General features: G+C 34.8%; 3 protein-coding genes across 7 annotated transcripts; 2 read left to right on the plus strand and 1 right to left on the minus strand.

The window, feature by feature from the left end:
• Positions 1 to 102: 102 nt before the first annotated feature.
• LOC128016151 (PI-PLC X domain-containing protein 1) lies at positions 103 to 3,287 on the plus strand. The gene is made up of 6 exons (XM_052600585.1): positions 103 to 429; positions 535 to 671; positions 991 to 1,119; positions 1,196 to 1,351; positions 1,614 to 1,794; positions 2,377 to 3,287. The coding sequence occupies exons 1-6, from the start codon at positions 324 to 326 to the stop codon at positions 2,622 to 2,624; spliced, it is 957 nt and encodes a 318-aa protein (XP_052456545.1). The 5' UTR covers positions 103 to 323; the 3' UTR covers positions 2,625 to 3,287.
• Positions 3,288 to 9,098: 5,811 nt separating this feature from the next.
• On the plus strand, positions 9,099 to 14,446 carry LOC128016153 (vesicle transport protein SFT2B). Of its 2 annotated transcripts, XM_052600587.1 has the most exons (8): positions 9,130 to 9,492; positions 9,742 to 9,831; positions 9,915 to 10,000; positions 11,220 to 11,301; positions 11,411 to 11,446; positions 11,570 to 11,628; positions 12,572 to 12,601; positions 13,313 to 14,446. In XM_052600587.1, the coding sequence occupies exons 1-8, from the start codon at positions 9,430 to 9,432 to the stop codon at positions 13,350 to 13,352; spliced, it is 486 nt and encodes a 161-aa protein (XP_052456547.1). In that variant the 5' UTR covers positions 9,130 to 9,429; the 3' UTR covers positions 13,353 to 14,446. The 2 variants fall into 2 exon arrangements, with proteins under 2 accessions (XP_052456548.1, XP_052456547.1); XM_052600588.1 differs by lacking the exon at positions 9,742 to 9,831 and having other exon boundaries at positions 9,099 to 9,492.
• A 1,937-nt stretch (positions 14,447 to 16,383) lies between these two features.
• LOC128016155 (coiled-coil domain-containing protein 14) lies at positions 16,384 to 23,039 on the minus strand. Of its 4 annotated transcripts, XM_052600591.1 has the most exons (14): positions 22,743 to 23,038; positions 22,600 to 22,655; positions 22,432 to 22,501; positions 22,271 to 22,343; positions 22,054 to 22,191; positions 21,621 to 21,827; positions 21,437 to 21,531; positions 20,180 to 20,425; positions 19,804 to 20,038; positions 19,194 to 19,332; positions 18,376 to 18,458; positions 18,093 to 18,269; positions 17,627 to 17,759; positions 16,384 to 17,408 (listed from the first exon to the last, which is right to left on the minus strand). In XM_052600591.1, the coding sequence occupies exons 1-14, from the start codon at positions 22,770 to 22,772 to the stop codon at positions 16,502 to 16,504; spliced, it is 2,589 nt and encodes an 862-aa protein (XP_052456551.1). In that variant the 5' UTR covers positions 22,773 to 23,038; the 3' UTR covers positions 16,384 to 16,501. The 4 variants fall into 4 exon arrangements, with proteins under 4 accessions (XP_052456551.1, XP_052456550.1, XP_052456552.1 ...); XM_052600590.1 differs by having other exon boundaries at positions 19,804 to 20,425; positions 21,452 to 21,531; positions 22,743 to 23,039; XM_052600592.1 differs by having other exon boundaries at positions 19,804 to 20,425; positions 22,432 to 22,445.
• Positions 23,040 to 25,130: the final 2,091 nt, after the last annotated feature.

Here is a 25,130-nt window from a genome sequence, read left to right on the forward strand (position 1 = left end):
ACTTTTAGACGGTCCCTAACATTGTTCTCATCGAGATTCGAGAAACGAAAAGTGTCACGAGATCATTAAAAATCTACTAAACTCTTGACAAATTTATATTTCACCACTATAATGACCATGTTAAACATTCAATGCACATCTGTACGTTATTTAACAAGCTGTTTCTGTTTGGCATGGCATGACAAAGAAAAACGCGGAAACAATGGTTATTTTTGGTTTCAGTGCACGACGATGTGCGGTAGATACTGTAGATGATGCTGCTAATGTGAGTAATACGAGTGTTTTAGCTTAGCCTAATTGCTCACAATTTAAGAACGTAACAAATGGAGGATGAAGAAAGGTTATGCATCTCCAGCTGTTGTTCGGACTGGATGTCCGAGATGCCCTCTGTTTTTTGGGACATACCGCTGTGGAATCTCGCTATACCCGGTAAGTTACGTCAACAACGTCTGATTATTTGCACGTTTTAATTCCCTCTTGCAATTAATGCATTGCTTCTATTTAACAATTTCGACATCCGCTTACGGTTTTCAGGAAGTCATGACACCATGACTTACTGTTTAGATGAGCGGTCTTCAGTAGTGAAGTCTTCGCCGTGGGTGTTGCAAGTGTTGGACACTTTACTTCCCTGTATCGTTCGACCATGTATAATGAAATGGGCGACAACACAGGTATTACAGACGATAATAATGTGATATTGTGTTGTTCAAACGTTGTATGAATGTTATTACTTCAGTGGAACACAAATGATGGCATCAAAAACAGACTCAATCGCCTTCATTGCACCCTTAGTGCTATGACAGCAGTGAAAGGGTTAGTTTGTTCCATCGTTTATTAACACTTTAGTTGTTCCAAGTATGACTTTTGTTGAAGACCAAAGAGGATATCTGAAGAATGTTTGTAACTAAACAGTTGACATTAGCAGTGTGGGTAAATTATGTTGACAATATACACCATTTTACATGACTTATATTTTTGTTTTTAATCCAGGAAGATAGCATCTCTAACCAGCTGGATTTAGGCATTCGGTTTCTCGATTTAAGAATAGCTCATAAACTAAAAGACCCTGATAAAGTTTTCTACTTTGCACATGGGATCTACTCTCTTCTGACAGTTAAGGTACTTTTGATCATATTTTTAGAAAAGTGTTAATTCCTCATTCCAGGTGGAGAATAACTTTGTTTGTTATTTTAAGGAAGCACTCACAGAAGTTGCTCACTGGTTACATCAGCACACCAAGGAAGTGGTCATTATTGCTCTTTCTGCCTTTGATGGCATGAACCTGGATCAACACAAAGACCTCATTCAATTCCTCATATGCACATTTGACAATAAAATTTGTCCCAGTCACGTAAGTAATTTAATTTCAAGTCATTTGTATTTGTAATGTAATGTAAATGTAACTGTTACATACATTTCAGAATTTACACACAACATTCTGGACAAAAATAGTGTGACCACACATTAAAAGATTTTGTTCCCATGACTTATTTATTCATGGCCATGTTTAAATAATTGATTTCCTTATTTTAGTTAAATTGACTCCACAATGTAGTAATTTATGCCTTTGGTTTAATTTGGTAAAATCGTAACCACAATTTTTCTTCTTTCAGATCATACCCTCACTACAACAGTGTTGGGATCACAATTATCAGGTTATTCTTTCATATGACGACCCAGCTGCTTCTGGATACAAGGAGCTCTGGCCACAGTGTGAATATTGGTGGGCAAACACATCAGATCCAAGCCATGTCATATCCTACCTGGAGGAGCGGAAAGCGGAAGGAAGACCAGGTCGGTAATAAATAGAAAACAAAGTTTGATGACAAACTTTGATGTTGGCTCGTTGACAAGTGCCTTGTCTAAAAGTTTATAACAAGTTTGAAAGGCTTGAAGTTTGAAGATTTTTCTCAGAGAAGTCTGCAAACATGTTATAGCATCTTTATAGTATGATCTAACATGTTTTAGTATATTACACTGGTGTCCTGACTAGGGTTAGGCCGATAGACTATAGTATCATGTATTGACGATAGTCAAAGATAATGCCTTTGACAAGAAAACTCTAAGCAGCAACTCTAGTCCAGACTCGGTACTGGAGGGCCAATGTCCTGCAGAGTTTAGTTCCAACTTGCCTCAACACACCGCCTTGGAATTTTCTAGTATGCCTAGTAAGACCTTGATTAGCTGGTGCAAGTGTGTTTAATTTGGGTTGGAACTAAACTCTGCAAGTTTGGACACCAAGTTTGGATTTAGAAACATTAATTGCTAGCAACAAGCTGCCAATTTACCACATTGCCATCATGTTGCTATTATTTTTCAACACACTTATAGCATGTTTCTAGCATGATTACCACATTGCTCCAAATATGTTTTCAGGTCAGTTTTTTGCTGCTGGTCTGAACCTAACTGAAGATGCCAAGTATGTTCTTTCTCATCCGTTCCAGTCATTACAAAGCATGACCATGAGCTCTTATAGTCTGCTCCTGAATTGGGTCAAGCAACAGTGCCCTGGCCCGGGTAAATCATGTCTTAACATCATCTGTACAGATTTTGTGGGGGCCTTCAGCAATGAATTCACCAACCTGGTTATTGGACTCAATCAAACACTCTTAAAAGAGACCTGACCCATGAATCTAACATAAATGACTTTACATACAACTGTAGCATCTTTTTCACAGTTTTATCTTGCGCATTCTTGTTTATTTTTAGTGGAAGCCTTGTTGTTTTAAAATTTTACACATAATATTTTTTTCTAGTCTTTTATGATGATCCCTTAACTTTGACTGGGAAAACAAATTGTGCAATGCTGCCATCTACAGTCAATCCATATTTAGGTTCTTGTTTGATACATGCCTCAAAATAATGTTCCTTAAATTTTCATAGTTGCATCAAAATTTTGAAATGTCATAAAGCTAAATTTCTTTCCCGATTTGTCTTGTATATTTGACATAATGGAAAGGACAGTTCATATAATCAAAGACTAAGTGGCTCAACATATTATAGCATTACCTGTCCAATGAGTCACACTTAATATAAGTTACATCTAATGTCCTGTCATGACTTCATTTATTGTTGACACTGTGCTTGGCTTTCAGTCTATGTTACATCTATAAGTTACATGTATCTGTGGGGTCTAATTTTAGATGCCCCTTTGAATGCACTCTCAAAAGTCCTTAACATTTATAGTATCTACTTAAATGATAATCCAGTTTGCTGGTGCCTTTCACATTTAGTTTGTGTGTTTTTGTGTAGGTTGTATGAGGTAAATAAACATGTTTTGACTTTTATGCCTGTTTTTTTTTTGTGACTTTTTAAAATAAAAATAAAAACAAAAAAAACTTGAGAATTCTGGAAAGTGTTTAAGACATTCTCACTCAACTGAAGGAAAAAAAATGAAATCTATTTCTTTGGCAACATTTTTATACTACAGTTACCAACCTGGATATCCTTTTGATGATTTTTGTTCATGAATGCATTATATTGTAATGTGCACTACATGCAGTATCCAAAGTATTTAGAACATTCTGAACAGATCTGGAGCAGGATTCTTCCAGAGAGCTTTGAGAATCCCCTCCCTCCTCTTCCAAGTCCCCACCTCTCTCATAAACAGATTATTGTGGAGCTAAATGATATGAATTCAATGTATATGAATGTTTTAGTTCACAGGACTGAAGCTAAAACTTATTATTTTAATATCACTGATTTGTTAAAAAAAATATGTATTTTTCAGTAAAAGAAAAAAAAACATGATGTGGTTCAGAAATGAACACTGTTTGCCCTACAGTAATGAAGACTAGTTTTCTCAAAAATGGATTCCTAATTGTAAATTGTCACATTCTGTGAAGAAAAGTGGCTATGAATCAAAATGTGCATTTCAGTTTTCACTTTGATTTGCGGTTTAGTGATAGCAAGCAGAGATCAGTGCAGGACACTTTTGTGTAATCCATATTTTACATTAGTGTTTCTATTTGTGTTGTCTGCATCAAAAATGGAAATAAAGGTGGAACATTTGAAAATAATTTAGAAGTCAAATCAAATCAATAATAAGTATTTAAGATTATGCATGTGTGTTCCATGTTAACTTAAAATGCTCTTTGTATCATTCTCACACACTGAATAACATGGAACATCAAATTTTACACAAACTTGTTCTACAATTCAAACACTGCCTCCATCAAAAGGATACTCCATTCAAAAATTCTATCATTTTAAATGATCAAATTCTATCGTCAGGTTTGGTTGCAAACCTATAAGCATTTTTTAAATTGTAAATAAAGATTTTTGGAGTACATTGCACAAGAAAATAATATATCAGATCTACTTTAAAATTTTGTGTTGAAATTAATGTTATTTGCAATTTCTTTGTAATTGATTGTGAAATTTACTTGCAATTTCTGAGTGAAAATTGTTTGTACACCAATTAAGTGTGCAGAACAAAATATGGGAACAAGTCAACATTGGAGTCCATTGGTTTAAATTTGAATAAACATTTCTTCAAAATATATTTATGTCCTTTAATGCTTTTTATTTAAACATTTCAGTTAAACGTTTGACTAATGCTTTTATGCTGTTTTTAAGGCACTGTATGTGCCTTTTCCTTATTTTATGCATGCATAATTTTCTAGCTGTCTGAATGCTGCAACCACAAGCCCTAGCCCGGCTTTCCTGAGCCACTGGCTTCAGAGCGGTCAGGTAACGCCGTGCTCTCGCTACAGCCATGTTGCCAATGGTGAGGAGGGAGCACACACCAAGAGCAGCTTGTGTGAAAGACACCCGTATGCCATCCCAGCCATCCCTGAGGTGCACGAGCCTCTGGAGAGAAAAGCTTGGTTTAGGAGCCGCAATGTTGGTGTGATATGATTTTGCTTTTTAATTGGTAAATGTGAAATGATTAACGACAGGTTATGCAATCACAAGGGCATTTAGAATATAAGATCATTTTATTTTTATGATACAATGCTTTGGCAAGGCTAGAGAAATCTGAGGCTGTATCAGTGGAAGTACCGGTATATCCTGAAGCTAAAAACTAAATGAACAGAGCTAAAGACAAGCTGCAAACAACCTGCTGATCAACAAAAAACTAATTTTCAACAGGCTTTTTTTTTTTAATCAAGTATGTTTGAATATTTTGTTTCAATCAGGGGTGTCCAAACTCGGTCCTTGAGTGCTGGTGTCCTGCAGAGTTTAGCTCCAACCTGCTCCAACACACCTGTTTACATCTTGCAATTATGTTTATTTATTTTTTTCTACCATGGAATAAAAACCTTATAAAAACAGAGTTTGTGAAAAATAAACTCAAATATCTGACTTTATTTCTCAGAACGGCAAGTTTGTATTTAGCAATTCTACATTTATATCTTGCCATTCTTCTGTCATCCTGTGTCTTCTGAATTGTGAGAGATAAAAAAATTCAATTTTTTCCCCTTTTTATTTAGTTTTGTATTTATGTTTTTTCCCCAGTATGGAACCATGCTTCCATGCCATTAATTTATCTACACAATATTTATATACACAAAATAAAATATTAGATGACAGTCAGTGGAGTTCTTTTTTTCTTTTTTTGGGGAGAACTATCACTTTATTTAAATGGGTAGTTTACAGGAAATTGAGAAATTGTATTGCATTTTTGTAATGTTGATCAACTATAATGTGTAATGAAACTAACTGAGCTGGATGATATACTGTGGTGTTTGTTTTGTTGAGTGATGCGGACAGTTTGTGTCTGATCTGCCAGGACAACCTACGCAAAGGGGGAGGAGTTATCAGAGAGCTTCACTGTTCCCACAGCTTCCACAGTGAGGTAAAGATTCAAATTAGTTAACAGGATATTGTAAATGATCAAATTCATCTTCAAAAATCAAATATTGCCAAATATAAGTGATCCAGAAACCAAGACCATTTTAGATGAGCTATTATCTATTCTGTTTTTTTTTTTTTTATTTTTTTTTTGCTGCCGAGCCTTTGTTTTCTTCTAAGACGGGTGTCAAACTCAATTCCTGGAGGGCCGGAGCCCTACAGAGTTGTGTTCCAACCCTGCTCCAACACACATACCATGTAGTTTTCAGATAAGCCTGGAGGACTTGATTAGTTGGATCAGGTGTGTTTAATTAGGGTTGAATCTAAACTCTGCAGGGCTCCGGCCCTCCAGGGACTGAGTCTGACACCCCGTCCTAAGACTTCTTCCTCACTCTCCATAACCATCTTAGGGAGTTTTATACTTGCCATTGTCCCCTGTGTTTTGTTCACTGGGGTATTGAGATACAGTCCTTTGTCAAGCTGGTTTAGAAGGTGTTGTTGAACAGCTGAATGTAACTGAATATCATGCTCCTCCTCGTTAGTGCATAGAGGAATGGCTATGGACTAAGCAGACCTGCCCCACGTGTCAAAAGCATGTTGCCATGCCAGAGCCCCTGTACTGGACATCTACCAGAGTAATAGTGCCCTGAGCTCGTCCAGCACCCATTCAAACTACCTTGGACATCAGATTAGTAACCAAAACCTCAGATATTATGGTGGATAACTAACAAAGCAGCTGTTTCCTACAAAAATAATAATAATAATAATAAAAATAAATAAGGTGATCATATGACCAGTCACAAAGAGGAAATTTTGTTATTCAGGATAAACAGATTGGTAGATAATTTTTGTACATAGGCTAAATGACTTTATAATCACTAAATGTAAAATTGTTTTTTTTTAATCATATTTGCATATTAAGAAATTTTAATTTTGAATTGTGTATCTTTTTTGCTGAAATTTAAGCAAACTGAACAAGTTGTATGAATTTTTAAATGTACCTCACTATATTTGTAAGTTATTTAAAGTAGGCTTACTGGCAATGTTCTGTTTTCAAAACATGTAACTAATGTAATCCTATCAACAAAAGGCAAAGGAGGTACTAATTGAGGAACTTTATTTGAGTTCATACAGTATTACACTGGTCATCCTAAAAAAGAATTAACAATTAACAGAATCTTTCTGAACAAGTCAAAATCACATTCCTGTGATGTTTACTAAACTTTTATTGAAAACCGCCAATAAAACCTGTTTTAATGTTGTCATATTTGTCCTGGAGTTTTTTGACTCGCAGCAGTAAGTTTTGTTTAACGTTGCGTTATAAACGTCACTGCACATCTTAAACAACTATAATGTGCAGTTGTGTTACAATTTCAATTAAACATCTGACGAGTCTCAGAACCTTATATAAAGCATAACCGTGAGAAAATAGTTGTTAAGTTATCGTGGAGTAATCTTGCACAGTTCCTTTGATATTAAAATCTAGCTAAGCTTTCACTTGAGTATGATTTGTTTAACGTTAGATGGTTAAGGTTTAAATGTATGGAAGCATATGGGTAGCATTATTCAATTTGGGATGTAATATGCAAAATGACAATGCAATATGTAAAATGGCAATGCATTTCTGTTTTTACATTTACATTTTCCAATACATTTGTGCAACGTTTGGTGCAAAATGAAAATGAAAATTAAATTACATAATTTTCATTTGCCATTTCCTACACCAGTTTTAATATGTAAAATAAATATTAATTTTAACGCTTTATAAGTTGCAAAATTAAAATTAAAATGTATTACAGAAATGATTAGATATGTCTAACATGTTCAAGCAAAAACTGTGGCAAAATGATCATTTAAATGCTATTTTTCTTAAATGCATTAACACTCACAGTCAAGACACTTAGGATTGCATTTTCATTCAATGTCCCGCAATGAATGTAGCAAAATTCAATGTGCACACTGAAAATGCATTCCGAGCCGATCACATCTCCGCCCCCTCCCGCCCTGTCAATCACTGCGTGAACAAGGCGGGGCTTACAGAAGGTCAGAGACTCAAATCTCAAGAAGAGGATACAAGTGAGAAAACATATACAAGACAGATGGTCCGTGTACGTTTTGATCATTTTGGTTTATGGCTTCAATATTTCATTCACACTTGTGGGCGGAGCTGAAACGCTGCTTTCATCTGATTGGTCGAATCGCTCCGCCTTCAGCTCGGTCTTTTTATTCTTTCAGGCAGAATAAGAGTGAGTGCGAGTGAAGCACTGAAATGTCTGAAACCACCGCTCACTGTTAATTAGCATAATATTTGAATCAGATGTAGCTGGGCACATACTTTGTGCTGTCGAGACCTGCAAATTATTTCTAGGTTGTAGTATTGTATGAATATTGTCCCACTGATAAATACAGTGCAAATAGTTCTCTCTCTTTGGATAAAAGTGAAGTGGAAATAAAAATCAATAATAGACTGAACAGTTCCATGTCTGTAACATTTACCACTCTCATATTTTAAATCATAAGGCACTAGGTATGTGTGTGTGTGTGACATTAATAAATAATTGTAAAAATGAATATAGTTCAATTTCTAAATAAAAATAGTAAAATTGGCTCTATGCTGCTCAGTGCTCCTGTAGCCTACCTCAGAGCGCCCTCTCGCGGCTGTAGACGGTAATGCGACTTATAGTCCAGAGCAATTTATATATGTTTTTTTCCTCGTCATGACGTATTTTTGGACTGATGCAACTTCTACCGAAAAATACAGTTAACATTATTATTATTATTTATTATGAGAGTAATTGACACAGACTAGAACTTAAATGTTTCACCCAATTCAGCTCAGATCTTCAGACTCGTCCGACTCGTGTTGCTTGTATAACTGCATTTAAGAAAAATAGCATTTAAATGATCATTTTGCCACAGTTTTTGCTTGAACATGTTAGACATATCTTATCATTTCTGTAATACATTTTAATTTTAATTTTGCAACTTATAAAGCGTTAAAATTAATATTCATTTTACATATTAAAACTGGTGTAGGAAATGGCAAATGAAAATTATGTAATTTAATTTTCATTTTCATTTTGCACCAAACGTTGCACAAATGTATTGGAAAATGTAAATGTAAATACAGAAATGCATTGCCATTTTACATATTGCATTGTCATTTTGCATATTACATCCCAAATTGAATAATGCTACCCATATGCTTCCATATTAATGAGCAATATACAGGCAATGCATCCATACTTCTACTTACAGTATAAATTCTTAATCATTTTTACGCCTCTCTAATCCTCTTTTCTTCATGTATTATCTATCTTTAACCCATCGGTGTGAATGTAAAACATAATACGAGCATATTAAAGATTAAACAATGAAAGCAAACAAACAGGCTCCGTTGTTTCGATTCAGAACGTCGAGCGTAATGACGTCGAGTAATCGTTGCCGTGGCTACACCATACACACGGAAGTTAGTAACCTTATGCACCTGTTTACACTTCCAAACGGGAAAGGGAACGAATCGATACGTATTTACTCAAACGAAGTAGCTTCGAGACAGTTTTTTTTTTCCGACTTGAGACTTCTTTTTTGGATTTTTTTTTGTTGTTGTTGTAAACATCAACCTTAACCTTTATGGACAAATTAAAGAAAGTTTTGAGTGGCCAAGATGGCAATGACGACCTTAACGTACTGCAGGTAATGTTAGTTGGGTTTAATAGTCTACTACTGCATTGTACTCGAGTTAGAACTCAGTTTTAATTATTTGAAGTGTATTGTGTCTATAGAGTGATGAGGGGGTCGTTTTAAATTCGAATCTAGACTTTTGCGACTTGTTTTGGTCGCGTGTATGTGCTTACCCGACTGTCATTAGCAAAAGCTTAATATGAAATTGATTTAAATCTCTGTTTTTGGTGAACATCCATGAATATACCATCGCTGTTTTAGTCAGCGAATGAAGCATCGACACTGGGATGGGGCACGCGCGTCAAGGGATTCATCGCGTGTTTTGTGTCGGGCGTCTTGTGTTCAGTTTTGGTAAGACGAGTGTACGGATAGTTTTATATTGTTTCATTTTAATTGTACAGACAATAATCAAACGTCAAATTTTTGTGATTCAGGGGACCTGCTTGCTTTGGGTTCCGAGAACCGGACTGATACTCTTTGCGGTATTTTACAGTTTAGGTAATATTGCTTCTCTTTTAAGGTGAGTCATGCAGCTTTTAACTGTCCACCTTTGATTTCACCTTGCCCAAGGTGTGTCACTGGCTACATTGTTTACAACAGTAGACCATGTTTGCATTGGCATGTGTAGTCAGTGACAAATGTGGATGTTTAAGTTTAAAAATCACTTTAATGACTTTAAAATATCGATAGATATTAGCACAGCAGAAAAAGTGTGTATGAAAATGCTTCACTCAAAAATTGCTAGTAAAGTTCACAAATAATTACAAAGAAACAGCAAATAACACATTTAAGTAAACATTAAGTAAAAAAAACTGAAGATAGAAAGTAATCAGATATTTTCCTTATTGCATACATTTGATTGATTATAAAACTATTAATTGTAATGTAATTGTAATGCATACATAAATACATACATATATCACAAAGATTTCTTGAAGTATTACCATTTGATGTTTGACAACCTAAACTAAAGTATTTTTATCTGTGAGAGACCACACGTTTGAATATCTAAAAAAAAAAAACAACAACAACAACACATTGAAACTTCAGAATGTTATCTAATATCATGAGTACTGACTAAAAACAAAATGACAAGAAGATATAATAATTAAAGAGTATGCCAATTTTGCAGCCTCTTCATGTAATTTGCCCCCAAATACAGTATATATGAAAATAAATTCCTTTGAGATTTCAAACATGTTCACCACAGATGAATGTTTCCAACTCATTGTCTATATGAATTGCAAATGTTAAAGCATTTGTGAATAAATTGGTCTCACTTTATATTAGGTGGCGTTAACTACTATGTACTTACATAAAAAAAGAAGTTCAATGTACTTATTGTGTTCATATTGTATTGTAAAACACTTTTGCTGCTATTGAGGTGGGATGGGGTAAGGCTAGGGAGAGGGTTGGAGGTATGGGTAAGTTTAAGGGTGGGTTAAGGTGTAAAGTATGGGTCAACAGTGTAATTATAAATGTAATTACAGAAATTAAATACAGATGTAATTACATGTCGTTTTTTTAAATATAAGTATAATGTAAAAACATGTATGTACACAATAAGTACATTGTACTAAAGTATTAATTAAAATATAAGTACATAGTAGTTAAGGCCACTTAATATAAAGTGGGTCCAATAAATTAATAGAAAAACGTTTCTTGTATGCAGTGATGTGTAGCATCTGTGGGAGTTTTTAAGTTAATCCTGAGGTCTTTTGGGTGTGGGTTGTTTTCAGCACAATGTTCTTAATGGGCCCATTAAAGCAACTCAAGAGGATGTGTGACAAGACGAGAGCTCTGGCAACTGGCATTATGATTGTGAGAGCACACACACACACACACAGATATAGAATGATTCAGTAGTTCATATAATTCACTAATTGGCATTTTTCCTTTGTCTGTAAATGGAACATTTGTGTTTTCGAAGACATGCCTGGTGCTAACCTTTTGTGCTGCTTTTTGGGTAAGTGGGTTTCTTAATAACCATGATGTCATTATGTAACACAATGTTTAAACTTGCATGTTTATTATGATAATTGATTGTTTATTTTCCTTATCTTTTCAATTTCTTTGGTTTTGTATTTAGTGGAAGAACAAAGGCCTTGCTCTGCTGTTCTGTATCCTCCAGTTTTTGGCTTTTACATGGTAAGATAAGATATCCATAGTTACTTTTCTTTTATATTTGACTATATAAATGTTGTAATTGTATATGGAGTAAACTTACAAACACACACATAGACATAGATGTATATAAAAGAGTGAGTGAGAACACCAATGACATAAGGCAATAAAAAAAAACTTTGAACCACGGAGTGCTGTAAGTGATATGTTTTCTTTTTAATGGACTGGCACTATTACCAGATATCACTGTAGTAGGTGTCCTGAAATATCACACCTGTCTTTGTGATGGTCTTAGGCTTTGCAAACATTTCAAAAGGCTTTTTTTTTTTCAGAAGATATTTTGTGTTTTTGGTAGGACAACATATTTGAAGCAGGAAACTGAGTGTTGAAGTAGATCTTTGAATTTAAGCGCCAGAATCACCTGAGACGATAACTTCTGCCCTCCTTCTCACTCCATCTCTGACCACAGTGGTCTCAGTGGGTGGAGTTTGGAAAGAGGGGACGTGTGTAATGTAGTCATTAAGTCTGGCAGAAGTTCCAAAACAGCTAATGTTTCCTACAGCACCTTGAAATCCATGTTAAACAAATCTAGTATGTTAATAAAACTAATATGATATAATAGTATAGAATAAATCTGTTTAACGGAGCTCCTTACCTTTACATTTCAGAACCAGAATATTAGTAAAGATGTTATTTATTGATGTTTTCATGAACATGTAGCTACTGGGATATTAACACATGGACAGTGTTTGTATAGTGTATCTTACAGGCACCCTTATCAAAAAACGACTTGTAAGAAGCTATAAAAATAGCACAATAGTGGCCCTGCTATGATAGCCATAGTAAAGAAAGTAATGCACTTGTTTGCTGTTATTATAACATATTAAATTGCAATGACATCTTTATTTATAGAAAAGTAGCCTATAAATGTAATGTATGCCTCTGGTATATCCGTTTTATTTCACAGGTATAGCTTGTCCTACATTCCTTTTGCAAGGTGAGTGTCTTTGTATTTTCAAAAACATAAAAAAAACGGTTGACCCAAATCAACAATAATTCCATGAAGATATTTTGTAAATTTCCTAATGTAAATATATCAAAACTTAATTTTTGATTAGTAATATGCATATATATATATATATATATATATATATATATATATATATATATATATATATATAAATAAATAAATTATAAAAAAAAATATATATATATATGCATATTACTTATCAAAAATTATGTTTTGATATATTTACATTAGGAAATTTACAAATACTAGGTTTTTTTTATTATTATTATTAATATATATATAAATATATATATATATATATATATATATATATATATATATATATATATATATATATATTATATTTTATTTTATTTTATTTATTTATTTATTTATTTTTTTGGCTATTGCTACAAATATACCCCAGCGACTTAAGACTGATATTATGATATATATATATAGCAGTGTGTATATATATATAAATGTAAAATTGTGAAGATTTACCTTTTTCCATTTTAAAGTATTAGTTTTGTAATTTAAGTGCCTATTGGTCTTTATTGTGTGTGATATTCACATAAATGCTTTATAGACTAAATTTGAAACTGTCATTCTGACAAAACAAAACAAAAAAGGACACTTTTAATCATCTATTTTTTGGCTTTGGCATTTGTTTACCTTTGGCCATTTGTTTTTATGTAGGAATGCAATTATTAAGTTGTTCTCCACATGCTTCAAGTGAGATGCCTCTACATTTGGCCTCATCTCTCTGTGTGTGCTGCTTTGGCTCCAGCTTCAGTGCTGCCTTTGGTGCCACTCATGTACCCACTCTGCAGCCGGGCACAGACACCTCACCACACTACAGGCTCCCCTTACTCTCCCCAATGGACGGAGAGTGTCCATCTGTGTTAAGCACACACAGACAATTACTCTCTCTCTCTTACACAAACACACACCTGTGCTTTATGTTCAAATAGAAAACTATGAAGAGTTAAACAAATACCGAGTAACATCTTATTGGGTAAATGGTTGCGTTTCGGTCTTGTGAATGTAGTGACAAGTTTTGTGCAGCAAGATAGTGTAGCTTATTTAACTGTTGTGTAATTGCTTTAATAATTCCTTCCTACGTGCCTTCATCTCTGTCTTCATCCAAAGATTACTTGAGGACTAGATTGGGTAGAAAAGTAACCAGTGTTGCAGTTTTTTATTTAGATTTATTTATTTTTCCCAAGAACAAGATAATGATAAAGGGCTTTATCTATAATCAGATGTTATCTATAATAGGTAAGTGAAATTATGTCAGAAATCTCTTATTGCTATCTTATTAGATAAAATAAATATTAAACACTCATTAGGGTGCATATGTATATCTTTAGGGTTCCTTTGTCAAATAACATTTCTTTATTTGAAGTTAAGATCAAAATGATGTGGCTTTCTGATGAATGTTTCATATGCCTGTCCTTATATTTTCAAACCATGTCTGGCACATTTCCTTTTAACTGTATTAATTTCAAAAACTACAGTAGTGGTTTTTCTTTGTTATTGTATGTCAGCTATATATTTGCAGAAGAGATTCATTTTATTCATGTGTAAAAAAAAAATTTGGACTGAAAAACGCATTCCAGAATTGTTTTGTAATGACTGAAATTGAAATTTTCCCTATCACGATGATTGTGTTGTTTCATGTTTGTTTCATTACATAAATTTGCATTATGTCTATGTAAAAAATATATATTATATGTGGCGTTGAAGAATTGTTACTGCTTCTGTATGAACATTTTAACAATCCTTGCTATTAAAAATTAATCAGATTCATGTATACTGATTAATAAATTTCCCTTTTTTTAATCCTAGTTTTATTTACATTCTGTTGTCAGTGCATCCTGTTACCTGAATGAGTATTTCTTTAATTGAAAATGGGCTACTTACTGTCATTTAAGTCCCATCCCACAATGCATCTGTGAGACTTTTATAAGTTGATTGATGTGCGCAAGTCATTCTACTAGTGAAAGGTCAGGGAGGGTTCATTTGCAAATGTTTGACATGCAGGAGGATTCTCCGCTAATGATACTCTTTTTCTCGGATTTAAACTCTTTGAATCCTCTAATCTCCGTGCGTGTGGCTCGGTGATCTGAGCGCCGGTGTTCGGATCGAGTTTCCGTTCATTCTCGTCCACTGCAGTATTTGATTTCTGCTCCACATGGCTTCCACAATACTAAAGCTCTTTAACAGTATGCCCTTATTTACGCCCTCACATATGAGTCCATCTTCTGAATCACAGTGGATGTTCTGTTTCATATCAGTCCGAATTCAGGAAGCAGAATGAGATTTAAAGCACCATGAAAACAAACGATACGTAGCCTTCTTTGTTAATTTAAAGGGAAATATGCTCATTAAGCCGTTGTAGTGTCCAGAATAGCTATCCAGTCCCAGTCATGATTGGTGTACGTTTTGTACGCATGTAGAAGAGAGGCAGAATCTTCAAATTGTAATAATAAAAACTGTTATGGGTCAGACAAATTTTGAATAAGAAATGTCCAAAATTAAAATTTTAAAAACTAATGTCCGTTGATCCATTTGCATTCATTTCATAAAATTTTTACCGAAATTATGAATTTATCAATAGCCTATTTCTTAAGGTTATTCCATTTGACCCAAGCAAAACATTCCTTTTCATAAAAAGGTAAAAATATGTGATAAATACCCTCACTTGCTTAAAACATATCGATACCCTCACTTGATTAAAACATTCCATATATATATATATATATATATATATATATATATATATATATATATATATATATATATATATATATATATATACTTTTTCGAGAAAATAAAACGTGATAATACTAATAAAAGAGGCGTAGACTACTTAAGTCATTTTAAAGTGTGTTTTTAAATAACTATACATCACGTCATTGATACATTTACTTAAAATACAAAACAAAACTTCAGTTATGAGCTCTCCATGGTTGTGGAAAAAAAAATTACATTTTTTGTTTTATTGATAAGTAATTTATATATTTACAGCATGCATAAAACACCCCATCACTCTCCTTCTTGGTCAAATAGCCCTTGATGCAAAAAACCTGGGTGACAGACTGTCTTCCCTGTTTTCAGAACATTACATCAGTGTCCTTTTGGTTAATAAACTCAAATAACTTTTTTTCCTGCGGTCTCTTGGCACCTAGCACCATCTGAGTTCCAGTTACTCAGTTTCCAAACATGGCCTTGGAGGACATAATTATGAATTAAAAAAAAAAATTAATAGATTTCTAAACGTCCCCAGTAAATAAAGCAAGAAAATAAAAACAATGCTTGGATAACCTAATATATAAAAAAAAACAAAGATGGTTTTTAATGTTTTGTATTCTTATTTGCAATTTTGAACACTGACAAACACTTGCAAAAGGATGTAAATGCATTAAATGAAGGATTTAATATAAACTATGTGAATGTATAATGTTAAAATACAGGATTATCTTTTTTTTCCTTTTTTATAATTTCTTTTTGATTGTTTTCTTTGTATTTGTATAGGTTAAATATTATATTTAAGTTTGTGAATCCATCTATAAGACTTCCAATAAAACTTCCTTGACAATAAATAGATTCTCGATAGATTGATGGATAAAAAACAAACAAACAGGATAATCCCTGTTAGATTTCGTTTGGAACATTTCTGTTGATTCTGTATTATCTATGTAGGCAACCATAGCTAGCTGCAATATAGTCTTAGGACCAAAGAAAGAATACACTGAAAAATGTAATATTATTTGATATTTCACATAATAATTTAATACAAAATTAAAAAAGAAAAAAAAAATCCACTGATTACATAAAATCTAATAAAAGCCCAATACACTTAGCACGCACTGAAATACTGAATTATTTCTTTAGATCAACTTTCAGGGTCTTCTGCAGACTTTCTATGCTGGCATCTAGTGCTGCAAGCCCTTCCCTGAAATTCTGCTCATCCTGTGTGTTAAACGTGGTCCAGGAGTTCATGCTCCAATCAGAAGCTAAAGATTTAATATCACAAGAGGAAAAGGTGTTCTCCAGCACTGAAGGGTGTCCAGTGTATGCTGACTTAACACCCATCCTCAGGCATTGACGGGCATGTTGGGATTGCACCAGCTGATTGTTCTGGCCTTTATTTTTCGGATTCAACTGTAAGGCCATACCATGATGATCTATAATGTAATCTCGGCCACCATTCTTTTCATCCTGAATGTGGAGCCCATCTGAGATGTCCAGCTTTTCAAAAGCACGGTCTATATATTTCAGGCCTACATGAGCATCCACATCTTCCCTTTGATTCTTGGCTGTTATCAGCTCACCACACTGAGTGAGTGGATTACTATGAGCAACTCCTGAGGAAAGTTGCACCACTGTGGTCTCTCTTAAAGGGGCAAACGTTGTTCTTCTCTGCTCTTCTAACTGAGCCACATTCTCAGCTATGGTTTCCAGGGTTGGGTTGCACATATACGGAGAGCAGACTTTAGTATCTGATGACATAAAGTTCACTTTTCCACCCTCAATCTGGGCAGGGGAGGCTGAGTGTAATGTCTGGGACCTACAGTTAATTCGGTGGGAAGAAGAGGCCTGTTCGATGCCCTCCAGGGTCTGAAGGTAAGTCTTTACAGAGTTTGAAAGTTTATCTGATACAACAGTCTCCCTCTGTGCATTTTCATGCAATTCCAGAACACTCTTGGTAAGCTGAGAGTTTGGTTGACGTAAGTCCAGCTGATGAGAATATTTGCTGGTGTCTTTTATTTGACTTCTCTGCAGATTTCTGTGTGCATGAAAAAAACAACAATATTTGACCTACATATTCTGCTACAAAAGTAGGTTGTCTAAATTACATTTGAAAGCATAATTGAATTGTAGTTTAGAAGAATTGTTCTCAAGTCAGAATTTAAATTGAACATCGAGTGGCAACAAGGTATAGTATCAAAATTGCTTATCCTATACACAAATAAAGAATATAACTAACCCATCAATTGTAGTTACCTGATGACTTCCTGCAGTCTGCTGATCTCTGCCTCCCTCTGCTGAAGGCTCAAAGTCAGTGTAGTCTTCTCAATCTCATATTTTCCAAGTTTACTCTGGCAATTCTGCATTTCAGCTAATGCCTCACTCACCTCTGCATGGGTAAGTAACACACAATCACTTGCAGCATGAAGAAGGTCTTTAAAAGATATTCTAAATGTAACAGAAGTCATTTTAAATAAAATATTAGTGAAATAGAGGTAACTTGTTAGAATGCTCTTATACCTGTTAATACAATGTCAATATATAGTGATTATGAAGTTAATTTGAAGATTTTCTCTTTTTTTATTATTAGATAGGATAGGATAATATAAAAGAAAATTGTATAGCGATAACATTCACAATAATTAAAAAAATATATAAAACCAAAATAACAAATTTATCATGATTTAAAGCTAAAAAAAAAATTCTAAATGAATACTCGTACCCAGTCTTAGCCGGTTGTTCTCTAACTCATACAAGTCTTTGTGCTGCTTCAGGTCACTGTCTTTGTCCTCCATGGCTTTCTGTAGTCTTATATTCTCCTGTTGCAGATCATCAAGCTCTCTACGGCTCTCATTTAACCGAGATTGTAGAGTGAGGTTCAGAGACTGCAACGCAACCACTGTAACACAATCATTACAACAAACACAAAGGTTGTTATCATACATCCACTTGGCTAGACACAGAATAAAAGTCAAGCCTTTTAGAGACAGCATGAAGCCACTCACCCTCCATGTCACAAGCCTCCGGCCTGTTCCGTCGTTCTGCTCTCTCTCTTTCTAATAACTGCTGATTGAGTATTCGCAAACGCCTGGGAGACATGCAAATTAATACAAATTAGATTTGTAAATTTAAGTGTGATTTATAAAGATAGAAATAGCTGGATGAAAACTGAACATAATTAATCTGCATAATCAAACGCATGTCCAGTGCCATGCAAAAAAAATAATATACTGACTTCTAAGTTCACTTATGTTATTTATGCTTTTGTCTGCCACAATAAAGACTGAATTAGCTTGAGTTGGAAGCTTTTCACAACACATATTGATAAATGTGATTATTTTTTAAGTTTAGATTAATTTCCTCATGTAATTTGTTTTATTTTTTTTTATTATATACAATTCTGTAGTCGTTGTTAAGATTTACCCGTATTTTTCAGACAATAAGTCGCACCTGAGTATAAGTCGCATCAGTCCAAAAATATGTCATGATGAGGAAAAAAACATATACAAGTCGCACTGGACTATAAGTCGCATTCATTTAGAACCAAGAACCAAGATTAAACATTACCATCTACAGCCACGAGAGGGCGCTCTATGTCTTCAATGATAAACTACAGGAGTACTGAGCAGCATAGAGCGCCCTCTCGCGGCTGGAGACAGTAATGTTTTCTCTTGGTTCATTTCTCTGGGTTCATGTCAAATTAATTTTGATAAATAAGTCGCACCTGACTATAAGTCGCAGGACCAGCCAAACTATGAAAAAAAGTGCGACTTGTAGTCCGGAAATATGGTAGTATTGTATACACTCTGTCATTGTCGCTGACCTTCGCAGCTGTACGTTCTCACTCCTGAGTGGCTGTAAGGCGAGCGCGATCTCAGCCTGGATGTTAGTGCTGCCCACCATGACAGGAAGCAGTGAGATGCTCTGCTCCACCTCAGAGATCAGCCTCACAACATCACTGTCTGCACAGAAGAGTGAACGATAATACAATGTGAAACTAACACAAGCATACTGCTTATCTTCCAAGTTTCTAGAAACTGCAAAACCAGCAACTCAATCACTGGGTGATTTGATACTCTGCAGGTCCAATTTTTTATTATGCTACAGAAAGTGAATTAAATAATCATCTCAAATTCGAAATGGGGTATCTGCTTTCATTAATCAGATCTAGAGATCAGGACATAAAGGAAGACTGGGAGACATCGCTGTAATAAGATCCTGACAACAACAACATACAGAGAACAAGAGAACTAAAAAATAATAATTAAAGTCCAGTGTTGTTGTTCAATAACTTGTCAAAAACATACATTGGGTTCCAAGGAAGAAAAGAACATCATACAGATTTGGAAAAATTGAAACATGATCAAAAGTATTAAAGATAAATGGAAAGTCATAGGATGGAAAAGAATAGAAATTTCATCAAAAATTCTCACCCTGATTAGCAACTAAAGTCTTCAGCTCTCCCAGCAGGTATTTAATGGTCATCACCTTCTGTGTGGTTTTCTCTGGACTGATGGCCTTGGCTTTGTGACTCAGAACAGTTCGATTCTCATTGCTGGTCTCACAGTTTATGTCTCTGGCAGGTGCAGTGTCCACCCCATCTTTCTGGTCTTCATCTGCATTAGTACCACCCTCTTCTGAACTTTCTTCAGAACATAACTCCTGCTCCTGGTCATTGCAAACAAGCAGTACTGGTTGATTTGGGTTAGGTTGAGGCTGGCTGACCTTTGTTGCTAACACTGCAGACGAGGGACAGGTTAATGACCCAGTGGATGATGCCAAAGGGACAATTGGCCCTAAAAATCGCACCTGATGATTAACACTGCAGATTGGGCCACTGATCATAGGTACCCCATGCCCTACTGAAGTGCAGGATTGATTCTGGACAGGAGATACAGTAGCTGGAGACTGTTGTTGGACTGCAGGAGGCATGGAGAAAGCAGAAGCACATTGAGTTGGGATGGCAGACATTTCTACAGAGCCATGATGGCAGGATGGGGTGGCAGATGACGCCCGAGATGAGCTACCACTGCTCAGCACACACTCTGAAGTACACTGGACGATAGAGAAAGACAAAAAAAAGGAGAGTAAGATGCATGGAATTAAAGTGTCAAAACATACAGGAAAGCAAAGGGTGAGAGAGGAAGAGCACCTATATTATTAGAACCATCAATTAAAGTGCTAATTAAGTACAATTATGTAAATAAAACATTTTACTAATACAATATGTTTATTCAATATTGAGGAATAGTCTTATCGTCACAGCATTTCAAACAAAGTCACAAGAACATATTATTTGAAAGTCAAAAAGTTAGATTCATACTCTTATCCAGCAAGTATGAATTCAATTATTAAAACATGAAGGTAAAGACTCTCATATTTTTACAAAAAATTACTATTTGCTCTTTTGAACTTTCTAATCAAAGAATTCTTGAAATGTCTCACGGCTGTTTTACAACTGTCAACTGTTTTCAACCTCGATAATACAAAATGTTTATTGAGCATCAAATTGGCATATGGTTTCATTTCTTTATCTTAAGAAATTATTATAATCTTTCATGATTTAAGTGTTGTTTGTATAGTGTCTGAAGGATCATTTGACACTGAAGACAAGAGAAACTGCTGCTAAAAATTCAGCTTTTCCATTTGAAAACAGTTATAGTATTTTGAATTATAATAAAATTTCACAATATTATTGTTTTTACAGTATTCTTACTTTAAATGAATGCAGCCTTGATGGGCATAAGAAAAAAAATTTAACATCATTGTAACTCTGTCACATATGATCAATACATAGGCCAACAAGTTAGTGTAGACTATGTAAATGTGGTCTGTATTAAATTCTATGGTGATAGGCTTATGTTCAGTTATAATAAAACTACAATATATTGACCTCCACTTGTCATTTCAATCAAATGCTTTACTCTCCTGCCATAATAATGTTGTTAACTTCTCTTGATTTGGGTGATTTTATCATTAATACTTAAGATACAGTATATAGATTCATTTTTAATGGATCGTCAGCCCTCATTGTTTGCACAATGGATTATAGTGCAGTAAACATACAGGTACATTACGCACTGATCCAGGTCTCTGAGGGCTCGGTGCAGGTGTGGATGTTGTCAGCCGACAGTTAAATACAGTGGATGTGTGAACCTGATCTGGAAACAGAGAGGCACCATAAATAAATATTCACTCATATATTTACTACATGTTGTTATACTGTGTGTTATTGAGCCTGTTTGGTTACCCAAAGGTGGAATATTACTGCTAGCAGCAGGCTGAGAGCAGGCCAGTGGAAGTGAGTTTTGAGGTTCATGATCTGCTTGCGTTACAGGGGTCAGTCCTGAAGGATGATCCTGTGACACTTGTGCCCGTCTGATCCCAGAGTTCTGAACACGACGCCCTGCTGAACTCAGGTGACAACTGGCAGATGGAATCGTCTTCTGCACTGGAGCTAGAGTAAGAGAAGAATCTTGAAGTAGCTGTGCATCTGAAACGGACTTCAGAGAACTACAAATGATCAGCTGTGTCTACTGTGGCATTCACACAAATCCTACTAAGGATTTTACAACAAAGGATGGAAATAAGAAGACTGACAAATGTGTGACATTTCAAAAACACGGGTGTAAATTCTTGAAGGAATTGTTTTGATTATATGAAAACATATTTGAGGACATTACCTGGCCTTTTGTTTGCATGTATAGCTGTGTTTGTCTTCTTCCCATGCCTTTTCTTGTCCATTTCAATTTTTCTTAATAAATTCTTGGGTTTGGATTTGAAGGTGCAGGTTTTTGTTCCCTGTGGTTTGGGCTTTGATTCTGTTTTGTAGACATTATTGATCTCATCACTAATCAATTGCTAAACATAGAAAATGTATGGATTTTATAAATACAATACCTGCTTGTTCAGATTGAAGTATCCCACCGAGTAAAGCAGCACAGCGGTCGAGTCCCTTGTGTATCGTTGTCACCTGGAAGCAATTTGCAAAATTATATGATTCTGATTCTCAGTTCTGTTCAGTTTATGTATACACTACTTCTTGTATGTGGCTTCTTTACCTGATCTTCCGAGTCTGTAGAATAAAGAGAATATGCTGGTTCAAGAGGAGGAACACATCGCCCAGCAACCCTAAACCAGACATCATTTCAGTATGTCATATGTATGTTCCAAAAATAATTAAAGGCGTCTAAATTCGTGCGAATACAGACAGGATTTCAGTTTGTTACCTTTTCTTGTTTATCTGTCCACGTCCAGAGCCTGTCAGCCTGCCTGATGAAATCACCTGCAAAACACAATTTGCTTTAGTGATAAAACAAAACAATGTACAATACCTTATATACTAACATATATAATAGTTTATAACTACTACCTTTGGTCTTGATACTCCCTGTCTTGCCATCTTTTATTAAATCTGCAAATTCACCAAGTAGCAAATATTTATTCGTCATGTTCGTATAGGTCATATATTTTACATTTTGCTTATTGTATTTATTACGTGAATCAACTTTTAAAAAAAAAAACATAAAGACCAACTGTAAAATCAAACTGCACTTCTCTAAAAACTAAAAGATGGAAAGCAAAACAAAACGCTGCTGTTACAATCACCACCGAGCAGTTCAGTTTGGCTTCAAAACAGAAACTGAGTGACGTGGACCAATAGAAAAACAGTAAACGCTAATCTGTGGATTTCATTGGTGGATTACGGGTAAATATTTTCACACCTTTCATCGATTGGTATCAGACTATGTCAATCAATCGAGCAGTAGCCACTCAGACTCCTCAGGCTTGGCTAACGCCCATTACGGATTCAGACGCCATAAAAGTGTTTCTATGGTGATGGAACGGCAGAATAATCAGTACTGATATTTCGCGGTTTTATAAAATGATATTCCCGCGTCAGTTCTAGAAGCGAATGAGGCTGCTTTTTATTTTACAATTTCTGCTTGGCTACTTATACATTAGCAAAACATTTTTCCATTATACACGTTTGTTTTTGTTTCATAAACAGTATAATTATATTAGAATTTTAGAGACTGGGAGAGAGCGAGAGCAAGAAAGAGATGCATACACTGAGGATTTTATTTTCAGTATCTTTGTAGTCAGTATGTTAGCACGAGTAGGCTCATGTAGTTTTATTTTAATTCTAGTGAAATTAAAATCGGTCACCATAAATGGTGCACCAAATTGGTTAATCAGACATTGACCACATGTCAGAGCAGACAAAGTACTGAATACACTGCCTTATACCCAGTCTTGACAAAGAACAAGAAAGCTAAAAACCATGGTATTTTTGACTGGGCTGTTGGGTAATGGGTAGATGAGGTTTCAGTAGGTTCTCTTCCTCTCTTATCCCATTAAATTCTCATTCAAAACACACTTTAACACTACTGATGAAACCAGACACCCTCACCATTACACATACCTTCTTGTGATGAAAGAAATCAGACAGAGGCTTTCAAAAGGGAAAGTGACTAAAAACTAGTCATAAATCAATTTAAGCAGACAAAAATACAGAGTCAGGATTCATCTGGAAGGCTACATTTTATGTATTTAATTTGATTGATCTTTTATCTAGCATTAAACTACATCTGTCAATTTCATTTTATATATTTCTCTGGACCACTGCTCTGAAGGACTTGAAACCGAAGATTTCATTCTCACAAACTTTTCCCTGCATACTCTGAAGCATATAAATTCTTCATCATGAATTTTTGATTATATAGATTTGTGTTCTGCTTTCTCGGCAGGTTAAATAAATCTACGTGAAGTGATACTGAGCTGTTCTTTTTGCTCCTCACACTGCTGCCTGAATACTGTTCTCCAGCTGGGCTTTGATGGCATCCTTCTGGAGGAATGATCACATGCCTTGGTGTAAGAACCATTTATAAAAGACCCAGTCTGAGCCAAGAATCAATCTAATTGAATAATAATCAAATGAGAAAAATAAAGTATGTCTAGTATACTAGAACACTGCATGCTTTCAAGTAAATTGCTTGCACACAGAATTAAAAAACAAAACAAAAAATCTAAATAACGTTTTATTTATTTATATATTTTTGCATGATTCTTTCTAAGAACCAGTATTAGGCCTCTATGACACCACATTTCCTCAAGAGGGCGGCATTTTACCATCCGCGAGCACATTTTCCTCACATAGGCTCAATCTTTCTAAGAAAACGTTTGTCACTCATTGGATTTAAGGTACGTAGAAGACTAACTAATCTTTGAACATTGTCCTACAAATCAGCAAGTCATACTGCGGTAATACAATCATTCAGTTTGTCGGCATTTGTTTTCGCAGATGGTGATATCACCCTGTGAAAAATCTGAATCACAGGAAGACCAAATTTCCTGGTTAGAGTCGACAGGGCTATTTAACTTCCAGAAACAACACCATTGTGCCCACGTTCAAGCATATTTTTATTTCTAAATAAACATTTTCATTTGTAAGAGGGTGTGGTGATTGACAGTAGTGCTACTGACACAATCTCACCAACCGAAATAATATTGTTACAACTAACGTAGATTTAAGTTTTTATAGACTATAGCTACTAAGAATCTGATAATAAGCCCAACAAGTTAGTTCTCTGACACAATGACACGATACAATAATATTATGTGTGCATTACTATACATGAACAATTTAATTCTTAAATAATTCGATATTAATTGTTAATAAAAAAAATCGTAAGCAATATAATTGTTTAATATAGCCTAATAAAAGTAATTGTAAAAAGCTAAAAGCTAGATTGTAAAA

The sequence above is a fragment of the Carassius gibelio genome, chromosome A6, assembly GCF_023724105.1.
Source record: "Carassius gibelio isolate Cgi1373 ecotype wild population from Czech Republic chromosome A6, carGib1.2-hapl.c, whole genome shotgun sequence".
Lineage (NCBI taxonomy): Eukaryota > Metazoa > Chordata > Actinopteri > Cypriniformes > Cyprinidae > Carassius > Carassius gibelio.

Bases quoted from the DNA above. Each gene is read 5' to 3' on its own strand.
- LOC128016151 (XM_052600585.1), top strand. From the start codon at position 324: ATGGAGGATGAAGAAAGGTTATGCATCTCCAGCTGTTGTTCGGACTGG. The intron at 430-534 runs GTAAGTTACGTC...TACGGTTTTCAG, and splicing joins GTGGAATCTCGCTATACCCG to GAAGTCATGACACCATGACT. The intron at 1,352-1,613 runs GTAAGTAATTTA...TTCTTCTTTCAG, and splicing joins ATAAAATTTGTCCCAGTCAC to ATCATACCCTCACTACAACA.
- LOC128016153 (XM_052600587.1), top strand. From the start codon at position 9,430: ATGGACAAATTAAAGAAAGTTTTGAGTGGCCAAGATGGCAATGACGAC. The intron at 10,001-11,219 runs GTGAGTCATGCA...GGTTGTTTTCAG, and splicing joins AATATTGCTTCTCTTTTAAG to CACAATGTTCTTAATGGGCC. The intron at 12,602-13,312 runs GTGAGTGTCTTT...GTTTTTATGTAG, and splicing joins TCCTACATTCCTTTTGCAAG to GAATGCAATTATTAAGTTGT.
- LOC128016155 (XM_052600589.1), bottom strand. From the start codon at position 22,772: ATGGCAAGACAGGGAGTATCAAGACCAAAG. The intron at 21,828-22,053 runs GTAATGTCCTCA...CTCTTACTCTAG, and splicing joins ACATGCAAACAAAAGGCCAG to CTCCAGTGCAGAAGACGATT. The intron at 20,426-21,436 runs GTATGTTTACTG...TCTATCGTCCAG, and splicing joins GATCAGTGCGTAATGTACCT to TGTACTTCAGAGTGTGTGCT.